The sequence below is a fragment of the Phyllostomus hastatus genome, unplaced genomic scaffold (genome assembly GCF_019186645.2).
Source record: "Phyllostomus hastatus isolate PE091 unplaced genomic scaffold, TTU_PhHast_1.1 phas_scaffold_46, whole genome shotgun sequence".
Taxonomy (NCBI): Eukaryota; Metazoa; Chordata; class Mammalia; order Chiroptera; family Phyllostomidae; genus Phyllostomus; species Phyllostomus hastatus.
In genome coordinates this window covers 17,617,382-17,640,442 of record NW_025334032.1, presented here as the reverse complement: position 1 = coordinate 17,640,442, position 23,061 = coordinate 17,617,382, and the positions used below count along the sequence as shown (strand labels likewise).

The window sequence follows — 23,061 nt, the reverse complement described above, 5'->3', positions numbered from 1 at the left end:
CTCTAAGTCCTTCTGGGAAATCAGTGGGCAGCTCTGCCTGGCGACCCTAGCATACTCCTAAACTTTTTCTCTCTAAAACATTTCAAGTGTGGCCCACATTACTCATATGTGTGATAAGGTAGACTTAGATGCCAATACTCAAGAATGCATACAAACTTGGGCTTACACTTACTGTGAGATGGACACATATCTGCCTGCCACTGTAGTTAAGTGCAGGGAGAGGTTGAAGCTGGGAGTTAGAAAAAGGCTAGAGATGGTCCATTTAACTCTGCATATTTCAGAGTAAATGTGGTCTGACCCTTCAAAAGGCTGGTGAGTTAACAGAGCATTACAGGAACTCCCAAAGCATCTCTCCCACAGGGGACTGTGTGTGACATTTATTCCCAAACTATCTCGTGGCTGTTCCGCTTTAGCAACCCATATACATCCAAACAGTTTCAGGAAACACTGTTTCACAAAGGATCAGATTGCTAAAGCAGAAAGCGGGGAGCAGGGGGCTTTATTATCTTGTTTGGAAGAAACAGTCAACATCTTCGTTGAAAAATTTGCAATCACTTTAAGGAAATATGTGGTTTAAGCAAAAATATCAGAATGACTCCAAAAACTTACACATGCCAATTGTTAGGTTAGCATTTTACTTAAAACGATGCTTGAACGCAGGCTCCGTTTGGTTCTCATTAACCCACCACCATGGGCCTATTTTTGAATGGATAGTCTACACTCATTCCAGAGCAAGAAAAGATGTTGAGATAATGAGGGGGTTGATGAAATCAACATATTTTGATCTAGGCTAAAGGTTTCTCTTTTCACTTTTATGTTGTGACTAATTTCAAAATGTATTTGCTACAGTATAACTTTTAAATGCAATATTTAATGCTGTCAGATTACTTGAAGACAAAGTTTTACAGAAAACTTTAAATTCCAGAAAAAACCCTGCAATGTACCAATAAACACCTAGAAAAAATATAATTAAAAAATTTAAAGCATCAAACAACCTCAGATCTCATCAGGAATAATAAACACATCATTTTGTGTTCACACAGGTTAGCAACTTGCATCCCAGTTCAAGGCGAGGTTGGGGGAGTTGGCCAATTGTGTGTGTGTGTGTGTGTGTGTGTGTGTGTGAGAGAGAGAGAGAGAGAGAGAGAAAATCCAACAAAATTATTTTGCTGTTTCCCAAGAAGAAATAAGCCAGAGGAAGGGGCTAAAGAGGGACTGAGGGGGCTCAGTTGCCGTACAGTTTGGTTCAGAGATTGTGTTTCCTAGAGCCAAATCTAAATTTCACCTGTAATCTTTTTAGTTGCAGGGGAATAGGGGTCACTGGTGCCCCTGCCATGGTCTTTTGTCATCCAACCTTGGCCTGGTCCCGCCATTGGGGTCTTCTCTCCTGGCAACACAGACAGGGGCCAGCGAGAGGATGCAAAGCCCACAGCAAGGAATCAAAACACTCGCCGGGCCAGCCAGAAATAAAAACACACCAAAGGGCCAGAATATAAAATGGGGTTTTTGGTAATTATTTCCTATTCTGTTTTAATACTGTGAACTCTACAAAATAATCTATTGATTTTAACTTCCTTATCTCCCAATGAATGAAGCCCCGTGAAAATGGTACTCTCCCCCCTGGGGTCCCCTCATTTTTAGTGCATGCTGATAATTTCTCCTTCGTCAGATTTACTAATTGTATTTTGAGCTCATAAAACATGCATATAAAATTAGCACGTTTCAAATTTATGGGGAAAACGAGTTTTTTCTCTCTTGAATTTATTAAGTCAAAACTCGATGCAGTTTGAAAGGGGGGCATCTTTTCCGTGTTTCTACATGAAAAAGACAGACTTTTTAGGAAACTATATACATAATCTTAATACGCTTCCCCACGCCGAAACGCCTAAAATAAAAATTTCACAAAGCATTTACAAGAAATAATTACAAAACAAGAAAAATGGAAAAGCTCAGATACAGAAAAGTTTTACAAAACCCAGAATATAACGCTGCCGTCAGAAAGGGATGGGGGCATTCTTTGTATAAATTAACAACCCCCCCACCCTGCAAACGGTAACAACTACAAAAAAACTTGTGTTTGGATCTGCCTTACTACATCGATAACAAATGAGAACAGCTTCCGGCACTGGGTCCCCGGCAACTAAACGCCATCAGGAAGCGATGCGGGATGAGAGTGAGCGCGCCGTGGAATAGGAAAGTTGGAGTCGCCTCTTGCTTGGTCTTTGTGTCCTCTCGAGCAAAGAAAGGCTTTCTGTCTCTGTGGGTGATAAATACTGTACAAAAAGTCTCAAGAAAACGTCGAAGTTCAGTCTAAAACGCACGACTGTGTCCACTTCTAGAGGTCGCCAGAAACTCCCAGGAAAGCGAATCGGGGGCAGGGGGTATGTGTCACCTAGTGTTCGTCACCAGTGTTTTCCTTTTTACAAGAGTGTGGAAACGTCTATACAAAAGCAAGGCCGTGCTGGGCGAGGCCGGGTGCCCCGGGCGGGCCACCTGCTCCAGTTCTTTCGGCGCCGGCGCGGGCCGCCTTTCCCCCAGAGTCCCTAGATGTGCGTCAGGGGAACCGTGCCGTTGACGCCCGCGCCCGCGCCCTGGTAGTGCTGTGGCAGCGAGTGCAGTCGGCTCTGCGCCGCGGCGGCTGCTGCAGCCGCCGGGTCGCCGCCCTCACCGGCCGGCAAGTACATGCTGATCATCTCGCGCAGGTCCCCGGGACACGGTGCCCGCGAATGCGCTGGGGCTGGCGGGCTGCCGCTAGGCTCCGACTTGACAAGAGAGCCGAGCGCGCCCAGGGCGCCCGACGATGCGGCCGCCGCGGCCGCCGCAGCCGCCACGGCCGAGTTCTGGTGCGCGCCGCCCGCTGCGGCTGCAGCGGCCGCGGCGCCGTAGGGGAGGCCGCCGTAGCCCGAGGGCGAGGCGCTCATGTAGCCCTGTGAGTTGGAGATGGGGCTGTACTGCAGCGCGCCCATGTCGTAGCGGTGCATGGGCTGCGGGTTGTGCGGATGCGCGTGCGGGTGGTGCGGGTGAGGATGCGCTGGATGCGCGTGCGGGTGCGCGCTGCCCGCGCCCGGGTGCTGCCCGTAGGCCAGCTGCGCCTCCTGCATCATGGCTGCGGCCGCGGCTGCGGCTGCCACCGAGCCGGGGTAGGCGCCGTTGGCCCAGCCGTTGACGTGCGCGTAGCCGCCTCCCGCCGCACCTCCGGGACTCTCGAGGCGCTGGCCCACGGCCGCAGCGCCCACGCCCACGCCCATGGCCACGGCCGCGCCGCCAGCGCCAGCGCCGGCTGCCAGCAGTCCACCGGCCAGCGAGTACTTGTCCTTCTTGAGTAGTGTCTTAGTCTTGCGGCGTGGCCGGTACTTGTAATCCGGGTGCTCTTTCATGTGTAGCGCGCGCAGCCGCTTGGCCTCGTCGATGAACGGCCGCTTCTCGGCCTCGGACATGACCTTCCACTCGGCGCCCAGGCGCTTGCTTATCTCCGAGTTGTGCATCTTGGGGTTCTCCTGGGCCATCTTGCGCCGCTGCCCGCGGGACCACACCATGAAGGCGTTCATGGGCCGCTTGACCCGGTCCTGGTTGGCCTTAGCGCCGCCACCGCCGCCGCCGCCGCCACCCCCACCGCCGCCCACCCCGGCCGGGCCTGACAAGTTCGTGGGGGCCTGGGCGCCGCCAGGCGAGTGCAGGTCGGTCTCCATCATCATGCTGTACATTAGGGCGGCTCACGGGTTCACCGGCACCGCGCAGAGAGGGCCTGGAACATAGACGGCCGGGGAGAGGGAGGCAGGGAGATGGAGAGGGACTCAAAACAGAGCTAAACTTTGGGGTGGGTGTGTAAGGAGAGGTCTTAGCAGAGAAAAGAAGGCGGGGGGTGGAGGCAAAAACAACAAAAAGGAGGCAAAATACACGCACTCAGCGCCGGTCCGGCTCACAGGTGGAAAGTTTCTTTTCGTGCGCGAGCCACTTGCCAAAGAGAGTGATGGCTGGGGTCGCGGTCCTCGCCGCCGCCCCAACTGGGTTGCCCTCGGAAGAGCGGTGCAAACAGGTGCAGTCGTGGCCAAATTGCAGCTCCACTTTTCGGGACCGGAGCGATGCGCAGGGCCCGCTCCGGGACTCTGTGCCTCCTCCTTGCCGGCCGCCGCCGCCACCGCCGCCGCCGCCGCCGCCGCCGCCGCCGCGCGCTGCCTCCTTTCTCCTCCACTTGGTCCTCAGAGGCCTCCAACTCCGGGGCTGCAACTTCTAGCAGGGTGGCGCACCGCGTGCGCTGGGCATGTGCGGGTCCCAGGTGCCTAGGGGGGAGCAAGGCGACGAGGGGGGAGGAGAGGGGGACCGGGGGGATTACGGGGCAGCTGGGGAGGGGGCCGGAGGCCTCCGAGGGAGCGCAGGCGCGCAAAGAGGGCCGGAAAACTGGGGCCCCCAAGCCGGAGATGCCCGCTGCCTGCCCGGGGCGGTGCGCTGCAAACGGAGGCGCACACGGGGCCGGCGGCGCGCGGGGCCCAGCAGCCATACGCCGGCCCGGGCTGCCATTAAATGAGCGTGCCGCGGCCAATGGGAGCTGGCGGCGGCGGTGATTTGCATGGCGCGCTGGCGAGTGACGTGGGGAGGGAGTAGATACTCTGGGCGCGGGCGGCGGAATGGGGAGGAGGGGAGAAAGGAGGGGGAACAGGGGCAGGAAGGAGGGGGGGAAAGGAGGCCAGGGAGGGGGGTCACAGCCAAGCTGCTTCCTGAGCGCGCGCGGTGGCGGCGAACTCTGAGCTTACCCTCGCTCCTCCCCGCCCGCGCGCTCCGCACGGTAAACGATTGGATTTAAAAGCAAGACGAAGATAGAGTCATTCAGGGAGGGGGTGGGGGTGAGGATTACAACCCCCAGCCACTTTTAACTGAGCGCATCCTTGACTCAGCTCCTCCTCTGCCCACCCCTTCCCGACAACTCTGCCCCAGCCCGGAAAGGGAAAGTTGCGGACTGAGGCAGGACAGCGGCAGGAGCCCCGCCCTCTGCTCGGCCCCTGGGCTGGAAAGGAGGGGCGCGACCTTGGGAGCTGGAAAGACCGTCCAAGGTACACAACTCGGAAGCACTCCCCCCACCACACACACACACACGGGAGATCTTGCGAGGCGTGGGAAACGCGGTTACTTGCCCTCGCCCTCCCATGGATGCGTGTTTCACCACCGCGTGTACTGAAGTTCTCCAGTGCCCCCTCTCGTAGGGAAGGCCTTCACAGTCCAGGCCCCAGTAATTCCCATAACGGGGGAGCATTTGTGTCGAGCTTGGCCCCATAGCATTTTTTAGCATCAGCCCTGAACTTTTTTTTTTATTTGAGGGGCGTCTTTAAAGAATCTGGCTATTACAGTTACAGACTCTTCTCAATTTGGCTTCCTCCTAAAAAGGAATTTCTAGGAAGGTTGAAAACAAAATCTATCTGGACTCCAGTCACTTCACACCAGTTTAAAAAGTTTAAAGTCGCACAAGACAGAGGCAGCCCGCGCTCTTCTGTAGAACATCTTCCACAAGCTGTTTGCCTAAGAACTTGGAAAACTGCGTGAATCGAGTGAGGCCCCCCTGAAAGCGAGTGGGCAAAGTGGGGCCTGGGGACCAAGGGCAGATGCTCTTTCCCTGCGTTTTGCAAACGGAAGGCCTGGTTCCTGGAGTGACTGAGGCGTCCCCCTGCGGTTATAATTCATAAACCTTCAAGTGTCTTCGATAACACCATTGCCCATTCGGTTCCCATCCGAATGATACGAAAGTGGCCCGAAGACTTCTGGCAGAAAATCCATGGAGACCACCACGCACGCCTCCTGCGTCCTGACGGAGCAACGGGGCAACTTCCCCGAGCTCCGGAGAGGAAAGCGCTCAGGAGATGGCTGCTGGGTGAAGTGGAGCCTAGCCAAAGGCGATGGCTGACCTTCTTGTAACAGAAATGAACATATGATAACGACTGTAAGGGTCCTAATAAGGATGTTTAACTATGTTGGTCAGCGAACACGTGACGCCTCTTCTTACCCCCTCCATTATTTAAAAGAAATTCTGAGGTGGTGGATTTCCTGACCCTACTGCTTGCCCAAGGTACAGGGATAGTGCTTTCTCTCCTGCCAACTACTATGATTATTACAGTAGCTTTTTTATTGCAAGGTTGCTACAGTATGCAATGCAACAGCAAATTGGTCTCTGCAGAGATTAAGCTGCTTTCATTTTGGGCTATTCAGCATTTAATAGTGAACTCATTGAATAATATATAATTATATTAGAAAAGAAATGTCATTTTATATTTATTTTTCACTAAATATCTAGGCTATAAACTTGGTTTTCAAACTACCTTCTTATTTCAGCAATCGAGTTTGTTAAATCTTTTGATTTGTTCTTGTACTACCTCCAAATATCAGTTACATTGTGAATGAACAACAACAACAACACAAAGAACAAGAATATAGTTTAAGAATGCTATAGATCCATTTTTCCTTTGATTATTTAGGAGGCGATGGGTGTGCAGTGAGATGCAGTGTGTCATGGAAAGTCAGCAAGACTGAAATAAAGGAAATGGTTTACAAATTATAAACTATATTATCTACTTAGCAACTGAAAAATTTCTTCCCTCTGCTTTTCAATTTAGATTTCAAACCAAATAGCCCAAGACCCCCTGAAAATACTTTGTATGAACCAAGGTTGACACATTATTTTCCATATCAATGGAGCAATTTATTTTATAAACACCCTGCACTCCAGTGTGCATTGCAGGAATGCTTTATGTTTTGGGGAACTTGGATAGCTGACTTTGAAATGTTTTAGTTTCTTTCTACATAGTCCTGAAAATTGTTTCCAAATTCGACTACATTACCCTTGTTTTCTAGAGCACCTAAGTAGGAAGTAAATGGTTTAGCTTTTTATGAGATCACACGAGTGCTTAGCGTTTGGGGCACTCTCTGTAAGTCCCTTTCAGTAAGGAGATGCTCCCTGGGCCCAAGCAGGCACACACGATGGGTGCCCACGTGCCTAAGCATTAACACGGAGCTGCAGGTGTAACTTGTTGCCAAGGGGTAGATGATTGGCAGCTGCCGCCTGTGCCAATTAGGCAATGGCAGGGCACTGCGTGCCAGACCTCTTGGTGCCTTCCAGCCTGGCACAGAGATTGAAGCGTGTCATATCAACTCCTGCCGCTAATGGCTTTTGGGAGCCTCATTTTTTTTTTTGCTTCTTCTGACCCCTCTCCCCAGTTACTCTTTAAAAATAAAGAACAGTCCAAAGCTAGTTTGAAAAACACCTCTTCTCCCTCTTCTCTTTCTCCCTTCCACCCCCCACCAGGCTGGCAGGGGCCTCCTTCAAACTGAGGACATTCTCAAAGGCCAAGCACTGGAGGATTTGAAGACAGAGTACACTAGTTCCAAGAAATGCCAGAGCCTAGACCCCTAGGGAAAGATTGCTTCACTGTTGATTGACAAAATTTGCTCTCTTGCCAACTCAGAAACTTCATTGTGCCTCTATACTCAAAATGCCAAAGGGAAGATCCACTTTAGACATGTAGGTAAGTAAAGATGCTTTCTCTTCTTTTATTTCACTTGTGGGCATGATCCTTAAAGAAAATTCAGATCCAAGCCATCATTAGAAGAGAGTAAGTACACACACGTGCATGTATACACACATGTGTATACACAATATTTTCATACATATGTACACATGTACCCATAGAATACAGAATATATGCATACCTATACACACCTGTGTATATACAGAATACACACACAACTATATACACAAGATGTGTGTATAGATACACATGCATGTGTACACACAATACATATGTGTACATATGTATGCAATGTATTTAGGAAATACACGAGCTCTTGACTTTCAAATACATTGAGTATTGGACTTCAAATAAAATACCATTAGCTTAAACTTCCTATATAGAGGAACTAAAACTTGTGGGTTTTGCTTCCCGCACCCCTGCTGGGTTCAGGAGAAACCTGGGAAATAGGTCACTGGACAGAGCCCTCTCCCTCCCCACTAGCTGTCTTTAACTGGAAGCTACCTTTCAGGCACCTAGAAGCGAGTTTCAATACCAGTATCAGCCTCAAACTCCCGGCAAGCAAAGAGGTGGACAGGTTGGGAACTCTGGGGAGACAAAGGTCAGGGTAGGAAAACGAAAACTCAAAACTCTTCCTGTCTTCTTCCGCCTTGGCACAGACCGCCAGTCCTGGTGACACTCTCCCGGGAGAGGTGTCCACCTGTGCCCGCTGCCCTCGCACAGTTCAGTTCCAGGGGCTTCTGAAGACCCGAAGTACTCAGGACACGTGTAGACGCCTCCGTGGACAGCCCAGGGCACAGCCTTGCAGGCTCTGGTGTCGCCCCAAAGGGCTGAAACCAGAGTTCTAGGGAGCCAAATTATTAGGGAGCCGCCAATTCCTAGGCAGGACTTTGGGAGAGAAAAGAGTGATCTGAACGAAGAAGAGGAGAAGGCGGCAACGAAAGCGTAGGGCAGAGAAAAAGAAGTGAAGACGGTTCAATAGGAAGAGGCTTTCGAGGTCACCTCGGCCAACAAGAGGACCTCCTAAAGGAGGCGCAGAACAGGAAGAAGCCGAGGAAACGCCAGCGTGGGAAGGGACCTCGGCTCCCGCCGGGGTACCGGCTGGAGGGGGAAGCTGCGGGGCGGAGGCTGGGTCCCCCTTCTCACCCTCGCCCCACGCCCAGAGCCCCCGCCCAAGCTCAACTGCACCAAGTAGCGGGAGGCGCGGCGTGAGTCTGCCTGATTGCGGAGCCTCGGCCCAGGCCCCGAGCGCGCCTGCCCTGATGCTGCCTAGCGGGCCGCGATCGCCGTCTACTGGCCGCCACAGCCCTCGCCGGCCTTGCGGAGCTGCGCGGCCTGAGGACCTCGCTTTCCGCCGCCGCGCTCCTGTGCATCTCCTGCAGCTCACAGCGCGCGTTGTGGGGTTTGAGCCCCAGGGAGCGCGGGCGACGGGCCTGGGAGTCGTGGGGGGTGCTCGTCTCTCCCGGTCCCCCGGCTCGCTTGACACCCGCCCCCCCCCCCCGCCTTAGTCCGGAAGAAGGAGTCAAAGCGCAAAAGTTTTTGTTGGTGGTGGTTTTTGTTTTAAAAGAAAATAATAGTCATGGAAAAGGGGGGAGAGGGGGAGGGGAAGGTATAGAGAATCGCTTGCCAGTATGGAACTTCGAGAGACATCTGTGGCATTAGGGACAGCAACAGAGCAGATCTGTGTAGCTTCCCTGAGTGTGCAAGTCCACCGTCCTCTCTCGACTGGAAGCGTCCCGGTTTAGAGGGCTTTGGCGGAACGTCTGCAGGAAAGCGGGAATAAAGCCCTTCCCTTCGAAAGCAAGGCTTTCTTTTTACAGCGATCAGTGTGGATTCGTAAATTCACAGCGAAGAGCAAACAACCGTATGTGTGCGTGCGTTTGTGTTTTTTGTGCCTCCTAGCTCTCTGGGTGAAAGCATTTGGAGAATCTCTGGGAGCTTTCGAGTAGGGGCTCACCCTGTGAGCAGTACTCACACATATAATTCAAATTTCACAGCTGACCTGCTCTGAAAACCTCAATCAGCTTCTAATTGAAGGGAAAACAAAATATTGCTTCCCTACAGCAGAGCTAACGATTTAATCATTATATCAGACATTATAGCTTTTAATTAGGCTAATGCTGATACTGTATGGAAAGAGATAATTCAACACAGTTCTTGATGAATTCTGTAATTGGGTTAACGGCGGAGCAGTTGGGGGAGAGACGTCAATATTCAAGCTGCGTCTGTAGCCACCAGGTTTATGAATGAAAGAAAAAAGACAAGGGGAGGAAAACACTGGGACCCGAGGGGAGCATCGCGCCCTCCGCACGGTGCGGAATTGCCAGCGCTCGGTAGGGAGGGCGGCGGGACCCCAGCGAAGCTGGGTTCCAGGCCGCCCGCCGAGGCCTCACAGCCAGCTCCAGCTCCTCCGGCCGCTCAGTCGACTGGCCTTCTTTTGCGAGCTTCTTTCCTAGGAGACTCTCAGCCAGGCTACCTGCCCTTAAACCTGAGCCCTGGCGTCTCTCCGAGGGTGCCCACCCAGCCCAAACCATTGGGGCGGAGGACTGGGTTGAGCGCAGCTCTACGCGCGGTTTTGTCGAGTGGTCTTTAAAGTCACAAGCCCTCCCTGGGCTCCCCGCCCCCGGCCCCCCGGCCCTAGAGCTAGCCCGGAGGTCACAGCGCCTCCCCACCCCAGTCAACAGCCACCCTCGCAGTTCCTGACTCTGGGGTGCAGTGGGCGCGTAGAGCGAGAGTCGCCCGTGGACACGGGAGGACGTCTACATTCCCGTGTCCACACCCCGATTACTCAGGGTTTGGGAGGAAAGTGGCTCCAGTGGGGACCCTGGCTACTTCCCAGGAACCTGGCCTAGCTAGCTGCCCAACCTAGCAGAGGCAAAGATTGGCAGACGAAGAAGGGCCTTCGTAGACCAGTAACTACAGTCCTGCGAAGAAGCTGGTAAGGAAAAAGCCATCAAATTCACCTGCAAAGTGAATTTCGCAAGGAGGCTTCGGTGGTGGACACACTCTACCTACTCCCCACCCAGCCTTGCCAACTATGACCTGGCCCGGCCTGGAAGCGGTTTTGGGGTCCCTCTCTGCGGGCTGCAATGGACAAGCCCCTCCTCCCCCGGGGCGCATGGCGGGCTGGAGGAGAGTTCCCCACCCTCTTGTGCCTCCCAGATTTGTAGGACCCGCAAAAATTGTCTTCAAGTCGGGGAATCCGAGCACCTGAGACCTGACCCTACCAAAGGAGCACCTTCGAGAGCCTTAAATTTTAAAGAGAAAACGCCGGTGCTTCCAAAATTTCGATGGGCTTTTAAGAAAGCCCCCTGAGCTGCATTCTCTTTGGGTTTAACCCGAATGGTTTTAGTGTGATTTTTATGTACATTTTATATTTCTGCAGCCCCCCATTTTTTTCACTCTTTGGCTTAACTACAGATGTACAACATGCTCCTTCAAGACATAAATATACTGTATTGTGATTCATCCTCGTCTTATTTTGTCAGTAATTACCACAAAATTAAATGGGTCACTGCTAAAGTTTCATTTACACAAACCCCCGTAATTAACAGTTTGAATACACCTTTTTACGTTGTATAAAAGTTGTAATTTTCTAACGCGTGTAGTTTTTTTAGTGGTGAAGAATGCTTGTGTTCAATGTGATAATAAGAATACAAAGCACCTCATCTGAACGGGAGATGTATTTGGTTTCTTCCTAAGACAGTGTAAACACTCAGCACAGATCAAACTTTCTGGAATGGGGGGGGGTTCCTAATCATTCAATGCAAATTTACAGAATATTAAGGCCTGAGAATATGGGGCATCTGATTATGCTGACTTCTAAAGCCAAGATTCTTGGGAGAAATTGAACCAGATGCTGCAGTTGAACACATAAGCCGGGCAGGCAGGCCGGTCACCCCAGTGCAAGCAGAAGGTGGGGTTTGATTCAGGAGGCTGCAGGGATGTTCATCCCAAGAAATCAAAACCCGTGTTTCAGGCGCAGGCAGGCTCCTAACCCAGTGCAGGTGAGCTGGCCACCAGCGAGTGTGTGCTGGGGAGAGCTCTGGTAACAAGTAAACAGTGCCCGTTTCTCATATTCTCTCTCATTAGCCCCCAAATAGAAAAGGCATCACTCACACGAGGAGACAAGTCATGAGGAATCTCTGTATGAAAAGAAATAAAGTGAAATCAGAGATGCTTTTTCTTACAGGCCATCCCTGTTATTGCAAATTAGATTAGCTACACAGGCTTCAATATAAACATGACATGAGGTTCACACAAGTGAAAGGACCATCCACTCCAATCTCTCCTTTCATCGAAGCATCTCACATAAATTACATCTTGTCCTTTAATACACTTTTCAATGAGATTAAAACATCATTCTGACACAATTTCAAGTCTTTTCAGTTACTTGTGTTGCTTACTTCAGAAAACAGCAAACAGGGAAGTGGGTCAGTTGAAATCTTCAGGCAATAGGATTGGACGGCTGCCCTGTGCTCTAAGCTATGAGAGGGCCCCTCTGCTCCGTGGTGATGCCACATATCTCACCTGGCAGAGGCCGGAGCCCTCTGTCCTGCCAGGGGAAATCAGATCACTCGCCCATATTTGAGGTGGCCATCTCTGGATGGCAGGGCAACCTGCAGCCCACCACAAAGAATTCTCATCAACTCCCCACCCATTAACCATCTTGAGGGAGCCAGCACCATGAATATGAGATGGACGGAGGTGTGGCAGATCAGAAAAAGATAGCCTTTGAAATTTAACTCAGGGGCAGTGAGGAAAAGTGGGTGAACAGTGGTGTTTTCTACAAAACTGGCTAAAGGGGGATTTCCACCTCTGTATCTGGCTGCTGGGTGCCACCTCTGCCTTCCTCGACTGACTACACCAGGACTGGCACCCGTGACTCTGGGGAGTGGCCCCAAAAGGACAAAAGACCCTTTTAGGCAGCAGGGGAGGGGTATTTGGGTCTCAGAGTAGAAACTATGCATTTTCTTTATGTTTTAGCTATCTAAAACGGTGTCCAACCCTCAGAACACACAGGTGAATTTGCTCCTGGAGGAGAGACTGGTTACCACCCTTCTTTACAGGTGGTTGTACTCTCTTTGCACAGGTAAGCCAACCACCTGGAGCACAGCCCCGCGGAGGGGTCCCAGTGACCTCCTCCTACTTGAGCGCAGAAAGACCCGGTGCTGCCAGTCCAGCGCGCAAGGTTCCCGCAGGTTCCTGGGAGGGATGACCCTTCCTTTCCTTTCCAATCCTGTGCAGCCGCAACAAGCAGCTGCTGACACCCACGCCGGGCTCCATCCTTCCCAGTGGTAACCAGGACCAAATACGGACCACCTGGAGGTTTGCTGTCACCCTCAGGGAGCACACATGGCCTCCTTTAGGCGCATGGTTCTCAGGCTGAGCCGCAGAGTCTGCTTGGCTTCCTCAGGGAGAGAAGTTTCTGGGGGAAGGAAACCTGGGGGCACTGAGGCAAGGTGGGATAGGGGCAGGATTCCTTCCCGCGTGGATCCTGGCCTTAACCGATCCTCTATGTCCACGGTTCTGCCGCCTGCACCACGGCCCGCCGGGCCCGAGCTGGGGAGATGAGGAAGAGGCTTGGGGTAGCAATATCGTGGTCCTACGGGAGAACAGAGCAGGAGCCCTCCCTCCCCGGTTCCAGCGCAGACAAAGCTCCCCGCCTGGCTGCCTGGGCAGCCTTGCTGTGGTGACCGGCGCTTCTCAGGGATCCGCTGGGCCAACCGGGGAGACATCAGTGCAGGCCTCCGTTCCCCCGCCCGTCACAAAGGAGCTTCCAGAATCCCGGCCCCACGGCGCTCCTGGAAATCGATGCCGTAAAGCAGTTTTAATGGGTTAATTGACTGGCTGCCGCTATCGTGTTCAAACACCTGTTTCTTGCAAGGAGGCAGCCAGCCCCGTTCAGTTCGTGGTCGATGTCGGCCGACCCACCTGGCCCGGCTCGGCCTGGCTGGGCCCGGCCGGTCGACTTCGGCACCTGCCACCACCAAAAATCCATTTCACCTTTGAAACTTCGTGACCTTTCCTCTCCGCCGGCGGCTCAGACCCGGGAACTAGGGGGCGGAGGCGAGCGACCTGCTGGTTTGGGTGGGTACGGTGATGCCCCGCGGATGCCAAGCGGGTGCGATTTCGCAGGAGGAGGGACGAAGCGCTGGGGGGAACCGCTGGATGTCCGTGTGGGGGTCACCCTGTTTAGGAGGCCCTCTCGGCAGGCAGGGATTTGAGGCCCCCGAACTCCACCTTGCAGCGCCCTGCCCTAGCCGGCGGGATTGAGGCGTTGGCCGCGGCGGGGTTCCCGGCCAAGCGTCCGGTCCAGAGTCACCAGCTGCAAATCAAGGGCTCGCTGCTCGTGGATTGATTGTGTGTGTGTGTGTGTGTGTGTGTGTGTGGCAGCACTAATACAGTCAAGACCGTCGGTCAGTCAGTCATAGTTAAATTGATTCTTCGCCTAAAACACCTCTCATTAACTGGCACACGCTCAACATGTTAATTTTTAAAACGTAATTTCAAACCGCGGATTTAGTTCTCAGCGTGCCCGGTGTGCACTGCTGATCTCTGGAGCCGCCTCGGCCAAGGGTGTGGGCGCGGAGCAGGAGCCCCGGCCCTAACCGGGGCGGGGAGGGGGCGCGGCGGCCGCAGGAAAAACCGGAGATGCCGCGGACCTAAACCTCTGCCCCAGATCGACTGGCCTGACCTCCCTCTCCCTCCCCCAAAAGGACGACCCAGAGAGAAGCCGAGTCTTGGTCCACTGGGCGGGGGCCAATCTAAAAAGCCGAAGAGGAGGGGAGGAGTGGACCTACAGATAAGAAAATGACAAATGGACGCCGCACGCGAGTACGCCTGCAGCGGTCTCCACAGCTACCCACCTGTTCTCTACCGAGGACGAAAGCTGCGGGGAGACCTTACCCTCCTTCACGGAAAGTCGCCTTAGACACCCGACCCCCTCCCACAGCCTTTCCGGCCCCCCTCCCCAGCTCCCGGCGCGCCGAAGCCCCCGCGCAAGTTTGAGACACACTTACAGTTAGTTCCTCCTCCAGCTCCAGCGGGTCCCCAGAGCCGGTCCGGCGCGGCTGCGCCCCCAGTGCCATGCCCGCGGGCACCTCCCCAGCCCCCGCTCCTCGGGACTGGGGGGGCGCCGCCTGCTCTACACGCCGAGCGCGCCGCTGCCCTGGGACCCCAGCCCGGTCGGCTCCCGGAGGCGCCTGCACCGCAGACGCGGGCGCCCGCGCCACGCGCACGCACACTCACACGCGCACACTCACACGCGCACCCCCGTTCGCACACTCACTGCACACGCACATGCTTCTCTCTTGCGCCTCGCGCACACCCTCCCAGACACACACGCTGTAGGCGAGAGAGACAAGAAAATGAAATTTATTATTGATAGAAAAGACTTTAAAGACAATTTCAAGTTATTGTTTCTCTCAGGAAAAAGGGGGATCCCTCCACATAATGAAACGCCTTTTGTGTGGCGCCGAACAATACCAAACAAGTATTCTAATAAATAGCCACTTTTTTGTTCCTACTCGACAGTGAATAGAATTGAGCAGTTGGTTCTCGAGCAGCTGCGACGCCGTTTTGAGCTGGGAGGTGGAGCCGCGTCTCCCGCGCCGCCCGCGCCGCGCCCCAGCCCGCCGCCCCTCCCCCGCGCTCCCCGCCCGCCGCCGCCGCCAGCCGCCCCGCCGCGGCCCGCGCGCTTCCCACTTGTCCTCTCTTTCGGGGCCCGGTTCCTCGTCTCCCGCACTCCCGCGCCCGTCCCGGCCTGGCCTCGGAGACTCAGTAAAATTGCAGGGACCTGAAAATCCCCCCTTCTCTCCTGCACCGCCTCCCTGCGTGGTTCGGACACCTTCGCCCCACTCCCCATAAAATAGTTGTCACTCCTGTCACCACACAGGCCACCGACTTTCGTCTCGAACTGCTATTCCGGTCCTTTTCCAGCCTCTCTGTGGGAGAACGTCAGTCTCCCCACCTGCTGTCGGGAGTGACCTCGGTCCCTGGGTCGCGTCCTGGGGTGATCAGCCGCCCCTCCCCCGCCCCAACCCCTCCGCCCGCCACGTCCCGGCTTCAAGCTCACTCCTCTCCAGAATGCGGCTTTGGCTTTGTTCTTCCGCCCTGGGGACACCTTGGCCTAGTTCCTCCCCACCCCTCTTTGCTGTGCGCTGTTAAACAGCCCCCCCCCCACCCCCCCCCCACCCCCCGCCCCGCCGCGCCTTCCTGGGCCTTTGAGACTAAAGGCAGCTGCTGAAGGAAGGACTGTTTAATTTAGGATTAGTGTTGTGGACACAAAACTACAGGTAAAAAGTCGCCCGGGCCAGGCAGTCTCAAGTCACCAGCGCGCGAGGGTGGCGGGGAGCCCGGCAGTGCTGTGCCGCCACCCCGTCTCCGGGCGCGGAGCCTCGCTGCGCCCGGACTCCCTCTGCAGGCGGAGTCCCTGGCCACCCTTTGGAGGACAGCGCTGCCCTCCTGGCCTCCCCGCCGGCCAGCGGGGTGGAAGAGGAGAGAAGGCGGCTGGAGATAGATCGCTCTCCCACTCCTCTGTCTGTCTGTCTGTCTCTCCTTACCTTCCTCCATCTGTTCCTTCCTCTGTCTGTCTCTCTTCAACTGTGTGAAGTTGTCAGCACTTCCTACTTAACCCTAGTACCCTCTGGTCCTCTCTGAAAATGTATCAAAAGCAACTAACTGCCTTTCTGAGAATGATGGCCCCACGTTTTGCCTAAAGGACTTATGTCCCCCTCCTACCAGAAGGGAAGATATTTACCAACATTAAGAAAATTGAAGTGCAAGTACAGTCCATTTGAACACCTTAAGTGCTTATCAGCCCCTTGGTGTTTCAGGGTGTAAGGTGTGTACTTACATATGTTGAACAAATGTATGATTTTGATTTTTACTTATTTATTAATTTTTTCCTTTTTGCTGACAGCTGCAGTTTTCAGGAGATCCTTGTCTGTCTGACTCCAGTTGTGCAGACAAAAAACTCACATGACTTTTACTCCATGGACCTTAATCTAGAGAAACGCTATGTCATTTGCAGATTATTTCTCAATTGGACTAAGTGTTTAGGAGTGCAGGGAGAGGAGGTAGTGTCTTGGAAACCACCAGAGAACTCGGATATTAACTCGGATACGCTTCCTAGATGTTCACTCTTCCCAAACGACAAGTTGATGTAACTGTCAAATGACACATAAAGCAGGTGTGTTGCTTTACTTGTGAATTATTTCTTTTTGAAATCTACTTTTAAGAACCTGTATTCCCATGGAGTTTTTGGTAATTTAGTTCTGTCATCTGAGATTTTGGTAACAACAGGAAGAGAGACTGATTTCTTGATGTTTTTAAAAAGCCGGGTTTGTGCAGGAGTTTTGTGGTGGGAAACAAGGAAGCACGTTGGAATTGGACCAATTCCAGCAGGCACCCTGAAAGCTTTTCCCTTTTGTATGGAAAATGGAAACATTTTGGAATCCAGATTTAAAACTTTGACTTACATTTTACATGTTAAATCACTGAAAGATTGGGTACAACACTGCCTAAAGCTTCAAAACCTGCAAATATTTGAATAGTTTTTGTAAGCGGAGCAGCTGCCAGTCAGCTGGCTTTGACAGGCTGCCACAATTTTGTCACTTAATAGTGGGTGTTAGGCTAAGTGCAAAACACTCTGGCAAACAGATGTCAAACTCGTATCTCGTATCAACGGGGGTTGTGAAGTGGAGTTTTAACCCACATCTAGGTCTGGCGCACAGAAGCCCAGGTGTACACGCGTGCACAGTAGATCAGCCCTGGATGCTGCAAACAGGACCTTGAAATTATGTTGAGCCCAGGATGCGCCTCTCTCCCGCCCATGCAGAGAAGCCGCGGGGCTAATGCGTGGTGCAGGGTGTGTGTGTGCCGGGAGGGGGGGGGTGGAGGACAGGTGCAAGAGTTCTCCGCTCCACCACCGCCCTCCTCCCTCCTACACCTTTCTCTCCTTGGATTGTAGTGGCTTTGCAAATCCTGGCGCTCAGAGGCCCTGAGAGAGCAGAGCCCCATCTTCCTTCCTCTGGTTTCGCTTTGGGCGCTCTTCCAGGGGCTCAGGCCTCTGCCCAGTGAATTCGGCCCTTGGCGGCAAGCCTTTCTCCTGGCCTCTGTAGTGACATTGGTGGTGGCAACCGATGTAAAGACTCGCTATCCGCAGCGGAGCCGGCCGCCCGGCCAAGGTCAGCCCAGAAGTCGGCAGCCACGCAGTGAGACCCAGAGACACCAGCAGAGCACTGAGAGCATCAGCTGCTTTATTCCCACAGCGCCGATTTAGGGCGTCTGGACCCGAACTGGCTTTTCCTCTTTGTTGGTGCAGAGGGATCGCGCCAAAAGCCGCTCCAGGTATGGGAGCACGGAAGTTCTCAAAAGAACATCTTTGTTCAGGTGCTCCAGAGTTTGGCCTGGGACTCCCCTCTCTCCCCCAAGCGGCTCTCTTCCCCAGGGGTCTGAATTGCCCCTTCAGTACTAGGGACCCTGGCTCCTAAAGAAATGCGCCCCCTTTCGGGCAGCTCAAAAGAACACTTGGTATTTCTGGTCCGGAGCACTATGAATACTTGGCGTGGCTATGGGCACCGTGTCCTGTGCATTCTTTTCTCCCCGCAAATCCGCAAGAATAGTTTCCTCTACTCACTCAGAGCCTCCTCGAAACATCTCCCCAGATTTCGACCTCTTGGTAATGCCTACTTGACTCATACACAAAATGAAGATACTGACAGGATCACATCTATAACAATGCTATAAGGTAATGCCCATGTCAGGACAGATTGTTAATTGTTATATCTTTGTAATATGAACTGCATTTGACTTCCTGCTTCATCCACGTTTCTCCTTTTCTTAGTATAACCATACTGGCAACTCTATTTTTAGAACTTATTCTTGAAGCTAGCAGGTCAAAATAGCAACTTATTTTTAAAAACAATATATTAAATAAGTGTCTTTATTTTTTAAAGATTTTATTTATTTACTTTTAGAGAGAGGGGAAGGGAGGGAGAAAGAGAGGGAAACATTGGTGCATGAGTCATCAGAGGCATGGATGCGTTGCCTCTCCCACACTCCCACCTGGGCGCCTGACGGCCAAGCCCGGCATGTGCCCTGTCTGTGAGTCGAACCCCTGTGACCTTTCAGCTGCAGGGCAGCGCTCAGTCCACTGAGCCACACCAGCCAGGGCCAGAAGAGAAACTGACGATTATACTACAAAATGTGATGAAAGACAAATGTGGCAGTATGAAGATGAAAATAAAGTTCTCAGGTCTTCCCCTTGAAGAAAGAATGGCATGTCACTCTGTTTTGCATATTTCCTCATGATAGAAATTTAAAAAATGACTAAGAATCTCAAGGCTCCTACCTAATTCATATTAAATTGAGATCAAAACACTAATTTTAATTTGCTTTCCTACATGATCAGCCTGAGACCAATTCTTATTTTCCATGAAGGCGTACACATGCATAAGTGCCTGAAATAAGACCTTAAGTTGTTTCTCATATTCTCATTGATGAAATCGAATCAAAGCACAGTTTAGTACCCCTGTCCCCAAACTCTCTTAAAATACACAGAGCAAATATTCTAGTGAGATGGAACTTTTAGGATAAACAAAACTTCTCTGTGTCCATCGACTTAAGCTATATTTTAATGTAAAACTAAGTGTGCTAACTTTTTAAAATTAGTTTCCACAGGACTATTGGGTTAATCCTAAATGTGCAAAAATGTACACATGAGCATTTTCATGTTCTTTTTTTCTTTTTTATAAAGGATTTTAAAAAGATATTTTATTTATTCATTTTTAGAGAGGGAAAGGGAGGGAGAAAGAGAGGGAGGGAAACATCCACGGGTTGCCCCCCAGCATCCCCCCGCAAACCAGGCAGGTGTCCTGACAGGAATCTAACTGGCGACCCTTCACTTTGCAAGGCGATGCTCAACCAACTGAGCCATGCCGGTCAGGGTTATTTTTAATTTCTGACTAGAGTTCACTCTTTTTACATGCATAAGTATCTGGTCTCCCTGGGAAGATAATGCTAATTATGGATATAGCTCACACTGGAACCACCTGAAGCCTTTTACAACATTGCAATGTCCAGGACCCATCCCAGACCAGTGGACTCAAACCCCTGAATAGAGGGCCCAAAGTGAGTAAGATTGGAATCTAGAGTTGAAAATCCCTGGTTTAAAATAGTATTTTAAAGAAATTATTCAAAAATCCTGAAGAAACCACATTGTCTTATAATTATAATAAATTGGTTTCCAATTTTATGAGAGAATTACAATGTAAAAACATTTACTATTGCTCCTGTGAACAGGACTGCATAATTCCAACATGCTGACATGGAATATCTATGCCTACATGTTCCCATTTATATCTGATATGCCATCATCGAGCATCTCACAATTATTCGACAGAATCCTGGTTGGTCCTCTGAGGTGCTCATGCTTGCTGGAAAGATGGGTGTGGCGGGGGAGGTTAAAGTGGACAAGTGTCACCTGCAGCAGACAATCTTGCCTCAGCACACTGGATATCTGGTAGATATCCAGTTTCTATCAAGTAGAACTGGGCAACAAGCAGGTCCTTATTAAGAAGACTTATTAAGATAGAAGGGGCTGGCATCTTTTGAGGGAAGGGCAAATTACAGTTGCTAGATGTAAGAGACATGCAATAAGCATGTGGTGAAAGAACCACACAGCGTCAGTTTTAAATTGTGTGGTGCAGCTGGTACCCATCAGGAGTAGTTCAGATTGGAAAAGGTCCGATGAGAGTCAGAACATTGAGGGGCACGGCTTGAAGGATGGTGATGATTGAGGTGGAAGGTTGGGGAAAGGAGGTGTTCATTCAGAAGAATGACAGCATCATGACAGGTGGATTTCCAAGAGGAGAGACAACTTTCTAAAATCATAGTGAGCAGTGGTTTTGACATTGTTAGAAATCACCCCCTGAAAAAATCCTTTAAATTTAAGTTTCCCTTACCTATTTTTAGTTAAAGATAGTAATTTCATTCTCATGGTAGTATCTTCTATGTCATTTATCCAGGGGTTTAAACTGAACTAACTGGTAAACCATAGTATAACAAATTTTGCTGATTTGTTGAATTTCTGAGTTTATGTTTAATAAGACATAAGCTTCCCCTGTTCCATTTTTTCCAATAGTCAACTCTAACAGCTAACCAGATGCAGTTAGCACTGAATCCGCAAGTTGTTGAATAGGAAGACAACATGAAATATTAATAAAAATATTGCCCTGGCTGGTGTAGCTCAGTGGATTGAGCTTGGGCTGCAAACCAAATGGTCACTGGTTCAATTCCCAGTCAGGGCCCATGACTGGGTTGCAGGCCAGGTCCCCAGTGGAGGCCACGTAGAGGCCCCTTTTGGTGTTTCTCTCCCTCTCTTTCTCCCTCCTTTCCCCTCTCTCTAAAATAAACAAATAAAACCTTTAAAAATATTTTCTGAATCAGAGCTGAAAAGGGCCTATATTTTATTTTATTCCAGTCCTCTAAGATAGAAGCTGAGCTGTAATTAATGGAACACCTCATCAAAGGATTAAATATTATGAGCAAAAAACTTGAATAATTATCATTAAAAGGAGGAAGGAGGAGTATGCTGATACACACACATGTACACATATGTATACACATACACACATATGAATACAGAGCTATCTCTCTATGAATAAATATGTATATATATGAGTAAAGGAACTTCTCAGTAATTACTTAATTCACAATCAAAACAAATGTCATTTGTAGTCAAAATAACTGTAAAGTTTCTAACACTTAAGATCCATGCCTGCTTCATAGGTGATGTGCCCATGTGCAGCCTTTGTGTAGTGTTCTTCAGAGACGGAGATAAGGTCACAGCTCGGCGGAGGGCAGCTCTCAGGAAGAGTGGTGGGTGCATAGTAGAGGTGGAGATGTTCATTTAGGAATGAAGTGATTGTACCCTGGTTGGTGTGGCTCAGTGGATTGTGGACTAGGCCTGTGAACCAAAAGTTCACTGGTTCGATACCCAGTCATGGCCCATGCCTGGGTAGCAGACCAGGTCCTCAGTTGTGGGGTGGGAGAGAGGCAACCTGGTGGGTGTATCACTCATACATTAATGTTTCTCTCCCTCTCTTTCTCCCCCCGCCTTTCCATCTCTCTAAAAAGAAATAAGTAAAAATCTAAAAAAAAAAAAAAAGAAGTGATTTTGACATGGGCAGTAGCTCAAGACTGCCTATGCTGGATGGAGCTTGGCTTTGCTCTGCTCTTTTATGCTAGGCCACCTCGAACAAGTTACTTAACATCTCCAATCCTGTTTTCTAATCTGTAGAGTGGAGATATTAATTCCTACATCATAGGATTATTGTGACAACTAAACAATGTAATCAGTGTAAAAGTGCCTGAGACCTAGCACTAAAAAAAAATCATACTGTTTAACGTCCTCTCGTTTGGTCTTCTCCACAGACCCACTCACACTGATTTCCCTGGCAAGGGGGAGTGGTGCATAGAGTGAAATCTGGCCAGGTGACATCTTATTTCTTAGGGAAAACTGCACCAGGCTGACCATAGGCCCACTCTAGGCAAGGTGCTGTCCCTTGTCTTCTAGACAGAGGTGTTTGTGTTCAGGAACCTGGTACTCTGTCTACCTTGATATTTCAGTGTATTTATTTGAAAAGGTGAACTCTCTATTTTCAGAATGTTTTTAACACCTGCAGCCTGTTAAAACAATTTGGTACTGTGTCATGTGCTGTCTTGTAATCAAATTGGCTTTTTTTCATGGGGTAGGGAAACAGTGAACAAATCTTCAAATTTTATTACTTCCACTGAGAAAGGCTTATTTATTGACTTGAGTTAATACATAGTTGGCATACTCAGGGAGACACCTACTCCATAAAGCATAGGCTTTGGAGATCTTACTCCTTTGTTTGAGGAGGTTTTTTTTGTTTCCAGACTTCATTTTTCATTTCACAAATATTTACTTACCTCCTACTATGTCAGGCACTGTGTTGGCCCTGCAGATGTGAGGGTGAACTAAAGCAGGCTGGGTCTGTGCCTCATGGAGTGTGCAGCCCTCCTGCAGAGAGCAGGTTTGCAGTAGCATTGGGGGAGACTCAGGTCATTCTTCTGGAAGAGTCTCTCTCAGTCTTTCTGTGAGGTTCCCCCCTTTCATCTGGTATACATTTCTTAAAGCTTTTCTTTTTGCTCTTGTTTTAGTTTTTGTTTTTGGTGATGTGTCTCTTTTCCTCTTTCCCTTTGGATTCCTTGGAAGAAAAAGTTGGTAGGACTTTTCTCTGGTTTAGCATCTACATGATGCCAAATCCTCTGAACAATTCAGTATAAATTTTAGTTAAGTTGCTCCTTGTGAGCTTGATGCAGTTAGATGACTGACTGTGATGTGGGGCAATTACTTACTTCACAGGGACCTTAATTCTCCAGGCTTAAAAGGAAGACAGCAGGAGTCAGTAGTGTTTGAATTTTTTTCTAGAGCTAATGTTTTATGATTCTAGAATTAAATAATGGAATATTTTGTCATGGTTTAGACCTCTAGGGCTTCATTTCTTGATCTGAGAAGTGG

The 23,061-nt window shown here is 50.7% G+C and overlaps 1 protein-coding gene across 1 annotated transcript; it reads right to left on the bottom strand.

Annotated features, from left to right (window-relative positions):
* Window positions 1-1,181: 1,181 nt before the first annotated feature.
* SOX1 (SRY-box transcription factor 1) lies at window positions 1,182-4,096 on the bottom strand. The gene has a single exon (XM_045821491.1). The coding sequence runs from the start codon at window positions 3,702-3,704 to the stop codon at window positions 2,544-2,546; it is 1,161 nt and encodes a 386-aa protein (XP_045677447.1). The 5' UTR covers window positions 3,705-4,096; the 3' UTR covers window positions 1,182-2,543.
* Window positions 4,097-23,061: the final 18,965 nt, after the last annotated feature.